General features: G+C 41.6%; 4 protein-coding genes across 6 annotated transcripts in view; 1 reads left to right on the top strand and 3 right to left on the bottom strand.

Moving 5' to 3' along the window:
• LOC118421949 (zinc finger protein 208-like) overlaps positions 1-15609 on the top strand; it is a 516296-nt gene that overhangs the window by 27265 nt on the left and 473422 nt on the right. The gene's annotated exons all lie outside the window — the stretch shown is intronic.
• On the bottom strand, positions 1609-14189 carry LOC118421044 (zinc finger protein ZFMSA12A-like). 3 transcript variants are annotated; one of them, XM_035828206.1, is made up of 3 exons: positions 3821-3980; positions 3583-3653; positions 1609-2650 (listed from the first exon to the last, which is right to left on the bottom strand). In XM_035828206.1, exon 3 carries the CDS (start codon positions 2629-2631, stop codon positions 2035-2037), a length of 597 nt encoding a protein of 198 aa, XP_035684099.1. In that variant the 5' UTR covers positions 2632-2650; positions 3583-3653; positions 3821-3980; the 3' UTR covers positions 1609-2034. The 3 variants fall into 3 exon arrangements, with proteins under 3 accessions (XP_035684099.1, XP_035684097.1, XP_035684098.1); XM_035828204.1 differs by having other exon boundaries at positions 3583-3693; XM_035828205.1 differs by lacking the exons at positions 3583-3653; positions 3821-3980 and adding an exon at positions 13432-14189.
• On the bottom strand, positions 5712-9406 carry LOC118421023 (zinc finger protein 239-like). Its single transcript, XM_035828166.1, has 2 exons — positions 9326-9406; positions 5712-8602 (listed from the first exon to the last, which is right to left on the bottom strand). Exon 2 carries the CDS (start codon positions 8581-8583, stop codon positions 7756-7758), a length of 828 nt encoding a protein of 275 aa, XP_035684059.1. The 5' UTR covers positions 8584-8602; positions 9326-9406; the 3' UTR covers positions 5712-7755.
• LOC118421936 (zinc finger protein 761-like) lies at positions 9886-15598 on the bottom strand. The gene is made up of 2 exons (XM_035829441.1): positions 15321-15598; positions 9886-11531 (listed from the first exon to the last, which is right to left on the bottom strand). The coding sequence occupies exons 1-2, from the start codon at positions 15596-15598 to the stop codon at positions 10685-10687; spliced, it is 1125 nt and encodes a 374-aa protein (XP_035685334.1). The 3' UTR covers positions 9886-10684.

Here is a 15609-nt window from a genome sequence, read left to right on the forward strand (position 1 = left end):
GCAATTGCAAAGAAGCGGCGCAAACGGGAGTTACCGATCTGCCTCACGCGCGCCCGCAACTATACACCCGCCCCACTACCAGCTGGCCCCACTTATGCCGGCCCCCACAGCTTCTCCGAGAGGCAAAGCTATAGTTGAGGCCATGGCCAGCTGGATCGTCGGGCAGGCGAGTGTTTTGAGCCCGGGGCGCATGTGGCGGGGGTCGGTAAACCTTTGCGCGTTGGCTCTTAGGAGCTCTGGCTTCACAGGGTATCCTTTGGCCAGCTAGCGCTTTACTCCGATAACCAGGGTGATCCAATTCTTGTTCAGGGCAGCAATAGTCGAACGGCCAGGCTCAGTAACGGCTTTGTTGTTCTTGGTGACCGTACGGTGTTCGTGTCCTGGAGCCATTATATTCCGCGTCCTCTGAGTTATACATTTGAGCTGCAGCAAGACCATATACGTCCATACCCAAGCAAGCTACTTTAACCAAATGATCACAGACTAGATTTGAATTAGGAGCGCGAGTGCTGATTGGTCCAAATCGCGCGTTGTTTGAAATGAAACAATGATTTGCATAGTCAGCAGACATCATGGTCTATGTTATGTGTATTGCTATTCAAACCTATTGTTATTCATAGACAGGTTTGCTGACCATTTCATAATTGAACAATAGAGTCTTAGTCAACAAGAAGGGTGTAAAATGTATCCCAGTCTATGGAAATACATACTAAAAAGCTTTCCCATGCAGAAATCACGTCTAGAAATTGTACATTTTACCACCGTCCAGAAAAAAATAGATACTTTCAGTCAAATACAAACATAATTTCTTTCAATTCAAGCCAGCAGGAAAAGTCGAATCATGAAAATGAGCTCAGATGAGCCTGGCGGAAATAAAAAAAAAAGTTTATTGTAAACATAGAATGTCTTTGCAGAAATAGATTCTTATTGTGCCGAGGAAATTCAGCCGCCAGGCTGGGAGAGACTGGTGATATATAATATATGAAAATACCATATTAAGCCAGAAAACTTTCTCGCAACAGAACCTGGAGGTCCCTAACCTAGATGTCCGACTTTCACCAGGTCAGCGCTTGGAACGCGGGCATCTACATTGTATTCTTCCTATACCCAGCGTAGTCAGTCTGGTAGAGACTCCATCCCGCAAAGTTTATTTTACAGGTTCAATTCCAACGCCACTAATCGTTGGCTATGTTTTCTGACAGCCGCTTCCAGAATGAAATAAGTCGTTCTTGTAGTAGCAAGAGAAAATACCCTCTGTCGAAAATTCCTTGTACAAATCCTTGTAGCGTGCTTTCCGACACTGACGGGCGGACAATGCTCCCACCAGGACCGTAGACGTACCGGGAACCTCACGGGCTATGTAGACAACACTGACCATCGTCTTTCACATGATATTTTATGATTCCCCAAGACCCAGTCGCGACCCTTACAACATTTAAGAAACTTAAAAGGCCAAGTAAAGATGCCTGTATTTTTAAGTGGGTTTTACTTTGTTCTTAAACCTGTCGTAAAGGTTGAGTGTTAGTTGTGGCATTTACGACTGCTTAAAAGTAGCTTAAACATTACTTAAGTATGTTCAAATGTTTAAGCTTTATTTACGAAAGGCAACTAAAATACTTAACATCTTAATGAATGTATTAGCTACAACTTATTCCTTATGCAAATGATCTAGTATATTTGCAGCGATTAGTGACAACTAGAAGAACAGTAATTAGTCAGATACAAAGTCGCAAGTTTGTATTCGTGTGACAAAAGGCGAAGGTGGTGCTATGTGCAGAAACTTGTCGACATCGGTGGTTATCTAGGCATTAGACTGTTTAATGATATCACCATTCTACTAATACAAGAAAAATCGAACCCTTCTCCACACACACACACACATCCTGGGAGCATATCTACCAGAGATAACCGTGACATCAAACATAACATCCCCATGTAATATGTAGTTTTCTTCCTTGACAACAATTATCATCATTATGGTCAGAGTTGAAGTCGGCAATTTCTTTTGTGACCAAGAATGTAAACCCTGACTTTTCATGACCGACGTTTTTCACCGGCAAGATTATTTCCTGTATGAGTCCGCATGTGACTCTTCAAATGAGACAGGGTAGTGAACTGCTTGCTGCACTCCTCACACATGTACGGCTTTTCCCCTGTGTGAGTCCACATGTGCCTCTTTAAATGTGACAGCGTAATAAACTGTTTGCTGCACTCCTCGCATCTGTATGGGGTTTCCCCCGTGTGAGTCCGCATGTGAGTCTTCAGATTATTTGACTGACTGAAGCCTTTGTTGCAAAGTTCACACTTGTATGGCTTTTCACCAGTATGAATCCGCATGTGACTCTTAAGCTCGCTCAAACTTCTGAACTGCCTTCTGCATTCCTCGCATCGGTACGGTTTCTCACCCGTGTGAGTTCTCATGTGGCCATTTAGGTGACCTAGCTGACCAAACCGTTTACCACATTCACCACACTGGTATAGTCTCTCACCAGTGTGGCTTCGCAGATGTTGATTGAGCTTACTTTTGAAGGGAAACTCCTTGTCGCAATGGCTGCACTTGTGGGTACGGTGAGAATCCTGTCCAGTCTCTGCCTTCCCTTGCCTAGGATGAGATCCGGCTCTAGTCGCCATGTTGGTCAAACTCCAGATCCTGGTAGATAATGGAAAAAATGATTAACACAATGGAATAAGAGAGAATTCTTTATTAGTTTGTTTATTGTAAAATGTACATCTAAACTTATAATGATATTTTTTTAGGTCTGCCATTTCGAAATCAACATAATAAAATGTTGAGGCAAGCCTATTCTTACAGTAACCAACTGGATGTATTGCATGGAGGTATAACAAAACACTAGGTTTAGGCGGTTGTATTTGATTACAGAATAAGGCGGATTACCGATTAGAACCCCTGATTTGCATAGAGAGAACAGACAACATGGACACAGCAATACAATTGTAATACGATGTATGACAGACGGGGAAGTAAAACTAGTAAAACTCCTGGTTAAACAAATAAAGTAAAGTTGAAGGAAAACGCCATAAATTAGTAGAAATGTGGACCCTGTGCCGCCAACTGTACTTTTGGGTTGGCTATCTCCTCTGTGTGTTATATCTGTCTATTTGGTATTTTTTTTACTATTTTCCAGCAACATGTGCAGTCTGGTAGAGGATAGAGTTTAGGTGGTACCTAGGCTTACGGTGCTAGGTCTACAAATCCAGCTCCACGAAATTGTGCACTCAACTAATATCCACTCATTCTTGTTTCATGCAGATGATTGGACATTTCAAGTTTAGCAAACGCAAAATTCTCAGCATAACCCCCTAACTTGTATTTGGTCACGTCCGTTCGAACATACCAACTTCCTTGATATTTCAGAACCATAAATAACATATTAGAATCTTCTTATCAGTAAATGGACTGGTATAAAAAACTATGCTGTATGACTCCCCTCGGTCAGTAATAAAATAAAGAAAACACAGTTATAATTTTCTGCTTCAGGATTACAGGAGCTACATGGCCATAGTCTAGTCATAGATCACCATAGAAATAAAAGAAGCTAAAACCATTAAGTCTGTACTTACCGAGATACGCTGTTAAAGTACTGCGCGATGTTTTCACCTCGACACGGGTCCTCACGGCTTCAGAGTCGGTTCTGACAGAAACAGAACCGTCCAGACGGGTTTATATAGTGTCTGAGTGGGTGGGGGAATAAAACCGGTTCGGTGAGTTTTATTCATGATTAGAAAATAAAGGAAACACCATGTCACATGTGTTGATTTGCATAAGAGAAAACAGACAACATAAGACACAAGGTCTTACCAGTGTGTGGGTACAGCTGCTAAATCAATGAACCGGCTTTAAAATCGGTATTAGATAAAGAGAAATAATCTTCCTGTCGCTTTCTAAAATGGCGGGCAAGCCGAATCAAAGGTCAGAATTTCCGGTGGTGGGTCAAAATTTATATACATGTACCTGATTACCCCCAGTGAAACCAAACATGGCTGACTATAGCATATGCACCTTGTACATTGCTTCATTTTGCCCTGTTGTTGAAATCAACCATAATGTTATGACCTATTTTTTATTAGACATTAGACAAACAACAGTAAAATGTAGTATAGCCACGTACATAAATACACGCGTGCTTTGAATGTGTAGCTTCTTAAGTTGTGTTGTTTAATACAACGAGACCTATAGAGAAAATATTGACTCTGGGCACAGTCTCGGGTATCAAAGACAGGGAGAATTATGTCCCCCCTATTTTACGTTAGACTCCATTTTAGGATTTCAGGTGCTACAAGTAAATTTTCATAGACGGCACGGTCTTTTGACGACGACACAGACCCTCACGGCTCCTGAGTCGGTGATGACTGGATTATAGTAGTCAATGACGGGTTTATATAGACCCCGTTCACACTCAAAAAAATGAAGCGGCTTCAACGTCGAAGCCGCTTGATCCGGATCGTTTTCTTGAGTGTGAACGCTCCAAGCGGCTTGGATTTACACCGATCCGGCTCGTTTACAATCCTTCCCCGCGAGGTAGTTTGAGACACTTGCGAACAAGCCGCTTGTCTCGAATCGCGAGTGTGAACGCAACGCGGGATAGATTCTATGCAAATTTCCGATTTGCCCCTGGTGGAGGTCGTACATCTGGGTACGCGGGTCCATAGGTCGCGAAACGTAGCGCGGGAAACGAAACCCTCACAAGGCTACGCCACGCCAGACAGTGTGCTCGATTTTTTCTAATACGAATAGTGATGTCTTCCAAGAAAAGAACGGCGCCGAGTCAAGGAAAATGGAATCATGAACAAGCAAAGGCCCTGATCGGGTTGTGGGGCCAGGAAGAGACACAGAGTAAACTAGGCAAAATGCACCGAAAGCGGGACATCTTTGAGGAAATCTCGAGCGGCTTGATGGAGATCGGTTTTGAGAAGACCGCCGAACAATGCAAAACGAAAGTGAAGAACCTGAAGTCAAGGTACAGGACGGTGCTGGATCATAATAACAAGAGTGGAAATGACCCGATGTCTATGCGATATGCTAGAGAAACACTGGGCGGATCGCAATCGGCTTGCATTGTGGGCGGTCAATCGGATTGTCTGTAATGAGTGTGAACGTAATTTTTTTGAAGCGGCTTGCACGTTGAAGCGGCTTCGACGTTGAAGCCGCTTCATTTTTTTGAGTGTGAACGGGGTCTTAGTCAGTGACTGGGCGAGTAAAGTCGGTTTGGTAGGTTATGCTTGATTTTGAAACAACAGGAAATTGACTGTTACATTTGTTGATTTGCTTAGGGAGTGATCAGACCACATGCATAGAATTGAGAGTATTTGTGGGTATCTGAGAAAACCTGTTATATGCTTCTTGTACTGATTATCATAGGGAAAAGTAGACTCAAAGATAAAGATAACAACACATCATTTTGTGTCTTCTTTTATTGATGAAAATGATAGATGAAAAGTTAACAAAGCTCCATAAACTTAACACACGATGGATACGAGCAATAATTCTGAACATAGATTGTACGACCAAGATGAAGACGTGACCGTCATCACACTATGAACACAAACAACACCCAGGAAAATAGTCTTGTCAAATATAAGGGCCAGGTATGAACTACGGAAACGTCACTGATAGTGATAGATAATAAAGACAATAAAGTGACATTATGTGCAATAGTTTATTTGCGAAAGTGATATGCGGAAAGTATACGACAGTGCACTAGGTAAGCAAAAAATGAGTAGGGAGTCCGATAATTTTTTAGCTAGCTACTCGCAACAACTAATTCCATGCGGTAGGGATCTAAAAGTAATTATTACTAACAGTAAGGTCCCGGGATCTAATAAACCTACAGTGATTACTGCTATAACAGTAAAGTACCAGGATCTAACAAACCTACAGCGATTACGACTAAGAGTAAGGTACCGGGATCTAATAAACCTACAGTGATTACGACTAAGAGTAAGGTACCGGGATCTAATAAACATACAGTGATTACGACTAAGAGTAAGGTACCAGGATCTAATAAACCTACAGCGATTACGACTAAGAGTAAGGTACCGGGATCTAATAAACCTACAGTGATTACGACTAAGAGTAAGGTACCAGGATCTAATAAACCTACAGTGATTACGACTAAGAGTAAGGTACCAGGATCTAATAAACCTACAGCGATTACGACTAAGAGTAAGGTACCGGGATCTAATAAACATACAGTGATTACGACTAAGAGTAAGGTACCAGGATCTAATAAACCTACAGCGATTACTACTAACAGTAAGGTACCGGGATCTAATAAACCTACAGTGATTACGACTAAGAGTAAGGTCCCGGGATCTAATAAACCTACAGTGATTACGACTAAGAGTAAGGTACCGGGATCTAATAAACCTACAGTGATTACGACTAAGAGTAAGGTCCCGGGATCTAATAAACCTACAGTGATTACGACTAAGAGTAAGGTACCGGGAATATGCAAAAGTTCTGAAACGTTCAAATGAGAGCCGTGCCCATTTTGTCGTGTTTGCAATGCCTAACGTTACAAGTCGCATTTTTCAAAGGGTAAGTGAGCTGCTGTTAGGCTATCTGTATCACATGTGGCATAGAATTATACATTCTCTATACGGAAAATTTAATGGGAACTGCACTTGGCTACATGGTGCATCGTTATGATTCTAACAAGTTTGAATGTGTAAATAGGCAAAAATTGTGACACATGAAAATAGGAGTTCCTTATATAAACAAAAATTTCGACGTCATGGGTCATCTTAAAATTAGAGTTATTGATGATCGCACCTTGTCTACTGATACAATGTAGAATGTACGAACCCCACGTGCACGGTGACCGCCACATACACACACCTATCCCGAGAGCATCTGTAGATAACCGAGATATGTACCTAACATCTTACGTATTTTATACCACCATCTGATCAGAAGGAAATCTCATTACTCAGCCACAAACATCTACTGTCTATTTTACACATGCTGAAGTGCAGTGTGAGTCTGTATACATGTATTTCTCTTCAGATTGGACAACTGAATAAATTGCCAGCTGCACTCCTCACACTTGTTCTTCTCACATTCTCACCCTTACACGTTTCTTTAACAGCGTGAGTGTGCATGTGTCTCTTTAGATGTGATAGTTGAGTGAACTGCTTGCTGCACGCCTCGCACATGTACGGTTTTTCACCAGTGTGAGTCCGCATGTGTTTCCTTACACTAGACAGATAACTAAACTGCTTGTCGCACACAGCTATACGGTTTCTCATTGACATTCAACTACACATTCTCTAAACTGAAAGGTTGAATAGCAAGTGCACTTAACTACATGATATGAGGTTGAAATCCTTACATATTTGTATCATAATATCGGTGGAAAATGTGGAAATACATGAAAATGAAATAAAAGTTCCCTATATATAGTAACTAATATGTCGACGTCGGTGATCCTCTAAGTATCAAACTTATTACTGAGCACACCTACTAAAGCAACGTACAAGAACTAATCGACATCCTGTGCATCCTGAGAGCAGCTCCAGATGGCAGTGTGATGATACTGGACATATTCCCATCCAGTCCCATTTATACCGCCTTTTACAGATCAGAAGTATTTATCATTGCTCAGCAACAAACTTCTGCTACTTCTGTTTTTTTCACATGCGGATGATGCGGTCATTAACAGAGTGTTTCTGCATACATATATATGTCTCTTTAGATTCGACAACTAAATATACTGTTAGTGTCTGCTGCACTCCTTACACTTTTTCACCAGTGTGAGTCCGCATATGGCTCTTAAGATGTGATAGCTGAGTAAAATGCTTGCTGCACGCCTCGCACTTGTAAGGTTTTTCACCAGTGTGAGTTCGCATGTGAGTCTTTAGAGCTGACAGCGTAGTGAACTGCTTGTTGCACTCCTCACAACTGTACGGTTTCTCCCCAGTGTGAGTGCGCATGTGCCTCTTCAGAGTACCCAGCTGACAGAACTGCTTGCTGCATGCCTCGCACTTATACGGTTTTTCACCTGTGTGAGTCCGCATGTGACTTTTCAGACTGGACTGCTGAATGAATTGACGACTGCATTCCGCACACTTGTACGGTTTTTCACCAGTGTGGGTCCTCACGTGTCTTTTCAGATGAGTCGACAGACTGAAGCCTTTGTTGCAATGCTCACACATGTACGGTTTTTCACCGGTGTGAGTTCGAATATGCATCTTCAGCTCGCTCGAACTACTGAAATGCCTGCTGCACTCCACACATCGGAAAGGCCTCTCACCCGTGTGAATCCGCGTGTGTCTCCTTAGATCACCTAGCCGACTGAAATGTTGATTGCATTCCTCACAACTGTATGGTCTCTCACCCGTGTGAGTCCGAATGTGTTTCTTCAGATTTGAAAGTTGACTAAACGATTGCCCGCATTCATCGCATTGATATGGTCTCTCACCAGTGTGAGTTCGCAGGTGTCGATCGAGCTTACTTTTGCAGAGAAACTCTTTGTCGCAATAGCTGCACTTGTGGGTACGGTTAGTATCCTGTCCATCCTCTCCCTCCTCTTGTTTCAGATAAGATCCGATCCAAGTCGCCATGTCGGTCAAACTCCAGATCCTGCAAGAAATGTGATAGAAAAAACGACTTATTAACACGACGGAACAAGATAAAGGTTTTAAAATTCTAGCTTGTCCAATAAAAACATGCCTGAAATAAGCATAAATGTTGGTCAATCTTGAGATCCTGCAAATAATTGTGAGAAAAAACAAGATAAAGGAATAATGAAAAAGAGATTACCTGTGTAGCAAATATAGAAACCAAATTTTAACCGTGTGATGATATGATGACTATGTTCTTCCATCGTGCCAAAGAACGTGACATATCACACAAATACATTGCATGAACGAAGAAAAAACTTGTCGTCTAGTAATACAGTAATACACATGAGTAGTTGTCTGCGAAATGGGTGTGTTTTACCTCTAACGGAGTTTTCCGGTGCAGACTACAACTACAACAATGCCCTATCGCTAGCTGAGCAGGAAGAAAAAGAACGGACCAGAAGCGAAGCTCGTTTATTGAGCAGGAAAATTTACAGAACTTTTGTTAATTCGTCTTATTTGTCGAAATGCTTTTTGACGCGCAGGTTGATTCAATACTGGGAAAATACACACAGTTGACAGGATCGTGCTGTCCATGTGTATGCAATGTTCTCTGATAATCAAATGCCTGCCATGCTCAGGGTAAGCGCAAGTATGGTGGTATTTATCTTTACTCTTAAGCTACAAAATCAGTTAACGCTTCCCTTTTATTCTATACAATCAAGTCGTGGTCAATACTTACCGAATTCCGCTGTGTTGGTACGATGTTTTCACGGCGATATAGGTCCTCACGACGATACAGGTCTTCACGGCTCAGGCTCGGTACTGACTGAATCAGAGAAGTAAAGACAGGTTTATATAGCGACTGAGTGGGTGGATAAAACCGGTTAGGTTGGTTATACTTGATTATGAAACAAACGGATACAGACTAGTTCATGCGCTGATTTGCATAAGGAGAGATCGGACATCATGCAAAGACCAACTTGGTAGATAAACATTTTTTTGGTGGCCAACTCATCACTTGGCATGTTTTTCTGTCCATAGTGGGAATAATTATTGCGATAGAGATCTAGTGCGTAATGCGCTTTTACTCGAATTAATAAGTCGTTAGAAAGCAAGACCAACAGCTTGTGTCTTCAGGTGATTTATTGAGGTACAATCTTTCTCACACACCCTCATGCTTTCAAGATTGCAAAACAGAAGAAAGGAACTTTGCTTAGAGGGAAATCAGGCAACATCATTTGAAAAAGAAGAGTAAATTCGCTAACTACCATATTTAAGGAGAAAGACAAGAAAACGCAATTACGTGCAACTGTTTATTGATGAAAGTGAGATGCGAAAAGATGACAAATCTCATGTATATTACAGTACACGAGGAAGACACACAAAACGTTGGGACATGTTAGTTCATTTGTATCTAGATTGTTTGCTACAACTAATTCTGTTCGCTAATGAGTCTACAGTGATTACTACTAACAGCAAAGTATCCATAATATGCAAAACTTCTGAAACAGTTAAAAAGAGTCGTGTCCATGTCTTCGTGTTTGCAATGCCTAACGTTACGAATCCTTCTTGTCAAAGGCTACGAGAACTATTGTTAGACTATCTGTATCACATTCAATTATACATTCCCTATACTGCAAATTGAATAAAAAATACACCTAGTTACATAATACAGCCTTGCCATATTTAACAATTTTGTAGCGGAGTGACAACAGGTAAGAGAGGTGTTACATTAAAGTGAAAGAAAACAACATACTTACTTATAGAAAATTACATATAGATGTCAGTCGTCATCTAAGTATTATTATTCTACTAATGCAATGTACAAGAAATAATGTGCATCCTGAGAGTACAAGAAGAAATAAACCTCTTGTGCATCCAGAGAGCAACAGTATAGTAACACATACTGGACATATTCCAATTCATCCCCTTATTTATGCCACCTTTCACATCAGAAGTTAGTCGCATTACTCACCAACACACTACTGCTACTTCTGCTTATTTCACATGTCATGTGGTCATAACAGTGATTCTGCATACATGTATAGGTCTCTTCAGATTCGACAACTAAATATGCTGTAAGTGTCTGCTGCACTGCTCACACTTTTTCACCAGTGTGAGTCCGCATATGGCTCTTAAGATGTGGCAGCTGAGTAAAATGCTTGCTGCACGCCTCGCATTTGTAAGGTTTTTCACCGGTGTGAGTCCGTATGTGTGCCTTTAGAGTAGACAGCTCATTGAACTGCTTGTTGCACTCCTCACACATGTACGGCTTTTCACCAGTGTGAGTCCGCATGTGTTTCTTCAGACTTCCCAGGTGACTGAACTGCTTGCTGCATTCCTCACATCTGTACGGTTTCTCACCTGTGTGAGTCCGCATGTGTTTTTTCAGGGTACCAAGTTCACGGAACTGCTTGTAGCATGTCTCACATTTGTACGGTTTCTCACCTGTGTGAGTCCGCAAGTGACACTTTAGATATGACAACGTAGTGAATTGTTTGCTGCACTCCTCACATCTGTACAGATTTTTCCCAGTGTGAGTACGCACGTGAGCCATCAGATGACCTAACTGACTGAAGCCTTTGTTGCAATGTTCACACTTGTACGGTTTTTCACCGGTGTGAGTCCGCAGATGTACCTTCAGAGCACTCAACCTACTGAACTGCCTGCTGCACTCCTGACATCGGTGCGGTTTCTCACCAGTGTGAGTTCTCATGTGGCAGTTCAGATTAGATACATGACTAAACCGTTTCCCGCATTCATTACATTGGTATGGTCTCTCACCAGTGTGGGTTCGCAGGTGTTCATTGAGGTTACTTTTGAAGAGAAACTCCTTGTCGCAGTGGCTGCACTTGTGGGTACGGGGAGAATCCTGTCCATCCTCTCCCTCTCCTTGTGACAGACGAGATTCGGCTCCAGTCGCCATGTTGGTCAAACCCCTGATCCTGTATATATTATGAGAAAAACTAATTAGCACAACAGTTTTAAAATTAAAAGAAATACCATGCCATTGCGTATATATGTATATGTATAACGAATATATGTATATCATTTGACATCTGACTTTTCGTAATCATCATCATCATCATCATAGTCCTTTGCGTCCTAACGGACGATCTGTTCAGCGCCGATGAGCTCGTCTATGAGCAACCAGGCCAGCTCAGCAGGTCTCACAGCAGAAATCAGTGGATTGACATGGTTCAACCTCCTTTTTCTCCAGGACATTTTCCAGTTCTTTAGAGCCTTTGTGGAGTGTGTGCCTCCAGGAAGCACGATCCTGGGCAAGTTTCTCCCAGTCAGCACTGATGTCAAACTGTCTCAGGTCACGCCTGCATACGTCGACGAAGCGATAATAAACGATATTTTCGTAATAAAGCATAATAATCCAGCTACTTGAACAAAATCTGCTATTGCGACCTACTGCTCCTTGTGGGTATTTAGTTCAAAAATTACTTATAAGATTGATTGAAAGACCTTTATTGTACATTCATGCCTCGACGGGCTAGGTACAGATCACTGATAACAGACATAACAGACATATGCAGGGACAACAATATACAATTTAGCTAATTGAAGGTACTAAGCTAACAGGATTGTCGACATCTTCTCGCTTCTTTGTACAGGTGTATAAGATGATAATTGAAAAATATAACTTATAAACACATATATTTATCACACAGCAATAAGTAACTAGTTGGAGGTGTTGCGTAGCGGCAGGGCAGGTTTAGGATGTGCTCAATTTGATTACAAAAGGGAGTTACGGATTAGACACCCCGATTTGCATAGGGAGAGATCAGACAAAATCTTTCAGGGTCAGGACAATACATGTAGCCTACAAGTCACATGGAAAAGGTAATCTAGTAAGTAGAACGTATTATAAGTAATCATATTCATTGGCAAAAGAAGAAAAAAAAGCTGTACAAGATAGGACATATGCATAAACGGTTTAAAATGACGATGGGGGAAACGCCAAGTAAACAGAAATGTGGACCTTAGGATAGTTCCTTGAGGGAAGACCGCAAATAATATAGCACTATACAGGCATATAGCTGTGCATGATTTGATGTGCTGATAATTGAAAACGAACATTTCATTTGTTCAGCATAAGCAAAAATCTTATCATACTACATGTATAAACCTCTGACTTGTATTGATCAGATCTGCTTTAACATAACGGACTGATTTGGCAAGCTACGGTATGAATGGGGCCATACCGTTAGGAAAGGACGGTACATCAACACATCCCCCCCACCCTGTACTGTACGCGCACAATACCCTCGCCGGGGCCCCAACCCACAGCCTATTGAAATAGTTCCAGATATTTGAATTCCATTCAGTAATGTAAGCAGGGAACGAGCGGTACATCCGCACAGCACACACATTTGACTGCTCAGGACACACGATAAAGCGTAGCCGAAATAACGGCATCAATGGAGAACTATTAAAGTGTTTAAAACTACGCGTTTTTCTACTACTTCCATCTGCGACCACAGTCACTAAAAGAGAACAATCATGCCGTCCGGGCTCTGCATTATTTGCTTGGGTCGAACAATAGGTTTCGAGTCAAAGGGTCAGAAACTGCATAACGCTCTTCTCCCATGGGGCGGTGTGTGCGCCAAACAAAAGCGACATGCTCAATACTCTCGGACAGAAAATCATTCTCCAATATAACAAACTTTGAAAACCTTTTTTCCCTATGTGTCCCAGTTTTTGTCAGAGTCTGACGTAACTGTTCTTGTTACTTTGTTGCACGTAGATAGAATATTAGGCGACATGCCCAAGTCTTAGTCCGATGGATAAAGACAGGAGACCAATGAGGAAACCTTAACCATGCTCAGTACTTACCGAGATACGCTGATGCTCCAAACTACTACGCGATGTCTTCGCGTCGACACAGATCCTCACGGCTTCAGAGTAGATACTAACAGAGTGGCTAGTATATAGTGACTGGATAGCGGGTAAAACCGGTTCGGCAGGTTGTACTTGGCAGCGAAACAAATGGAAGTACAATGGTTTTACATGTGCTGATTTGCATGAGGGGAAACCAGACAACATGAGACAAAGGTCTTAACAGTGTTTGAGGATAGTTGTTGAGCCAATAAAGCGTTGAATCCTCTTCAAAAACGTGCCAGATGAAGAGGAATGATCAAGTCCGTCCCCCGTTGAAACTGGCCGGCAAGCTTAGTGAAGGGTCAGTATTTCCGGTGGTGGTAGGTCAAAGTTTACATACCTGATTACCCTCATTGAAACTAAAATTGACGACTATAGCATAGCGACAAAGGTGAGGTTTGCACTTTGGGGCCAGCTAACGCATTTTCTGTCTATTTGGACAATTTCTACCATTTTTCCAGTGTTATGTGAAGCCTGGTAGCGGCTAGTGACATGTGACAAGATTCTACAAGGGCACTTGGCAAACAAGATGATAAACGACAATAACGAAACTTGATTGCGGAAATTTTACAAATCTCTAGCAGCCCACATGCAGCTTAAACTAAGTCTAAACGCTGACCATTCTTGTATATCTACAGCGACGTACATAAAGTGACAATCAGCACTCCAGTAACTTATACAGATAGAGCCCAATCGTTTACTGTGCTATAGAACACAGACTAGACGCCTTTACGTGAAACAAACGGCGTTGTGTTCACATGAAATTTACTGTCGCTATTGTCCGAACTTTCCACATTGAACATCTACTTTGTCAAGGTTTTGTGAGGAGGAAAAAGATAACATACATGAAAGACGACAACGCATTCGCATTTTAGTTTATTGAGGAAACTGAGGGGGGAAAGGTAACAAATCTCTAACATCTTACAGCATATCATGAAGGCAAACAATACATAGCAACATCTATAGAAACTAGCATATTTCCGAAGCTAATTAGAAACGCAAAGGATCTAGTTTATTTACAGCGATTAATTTGACGTAATAAATGTTAACTACAACTAGAAGAAGTAAGAGAAGATCAAGGTATAAAATGAGATTCGTGGGTATCAGAGATAACCAACCGTTTTCCTAGTCTATACTTAATGTACTGATTTCCATAGGGAAAAACAGACAAGACAAAAAGTTGACAAATCACGAAAAATCAGAAAACGACATGCTTACTTCAACTATTTCTAAATGGTAAAGACCTCATAAATCTACAGCCAATATGACTACTACTTCATGGCTCGAAATACTTCTGCATACCTGCACTGGTGCAGCTAACATTGAACATTACCTGCACCAGACAAATTTTACCTGCACCCGTATGAATTTAGGAAGTATAGATCATACTAAAATTGTTCAGGAACCATTGTAATTTTTGTCTTCTATTATACTTTATAGGTGGTAACAGTCAACGCAGCCGATGACAATCCATATACATCTACACCCTATGACTTTTATGTATGAAACCCAGTACATGGACCAGTGCAGGTTATGTGCAGGTAGACACCAGAAATACCTGCACAGCTCCAATTTTACCTGCACTAACCTGCATATGCAGGTGGTATTTCGAGCCATGTACTTACAGAAACGCCAAGGATCTTGTGCATTTACAGCGATTAAAGTAAGGTATTAAAGTTAATAAGAACTTAAGTATTTATCATTGCTCAGCAACAAACTTCTGCTACTTCTGTTTTTTTCACATGCGGGTGATGCGGTCATTAACAGAGTGTTTCTGCATACATATATATGTCTCTTTAGATTCGACAACTAAATATACTGTTAGTGTCTGCTGCACTCCTTACACTTTTTCACCAGTGTGAGTCCGCATATGGCTCTTAAGATGTGGTAGCTGAGTAAAATGCTTGCTGCACGCCTCGCACTTGTAAGGTTTTTCACCAGTGTGAGTCCGCATGTGAGTCTTTAGAGCTGACAGCGTAGTGAACTGCTTGTTGCAATCATCACAACTGTACGGTTTCTCCCCAGTGTGAGTGCGCATGTGCCTCTTCAGAGTACCCAGCTGACAGAACTGCTTGCTGCATGCCTCGCACTTATACGGTTTTTCACCTGTGTGAGTCCGCATGTGACTTATCA

This window comes from Branchiostoma floridae, chromosome 8 (assembly GCF_000003815.2).
Source record: "Branchiostoma floridae strain S238N-H82 chromosome 8, Bfl_VNyyK, whole genome shotgun sequence".
Lineage (NCBI taxonomy): Eukaryota > Metazoa > Chordata > Leptocardii > Amphioxiformes > Branchiostomatidae > Branchiostoma > Branchiostoma floridae.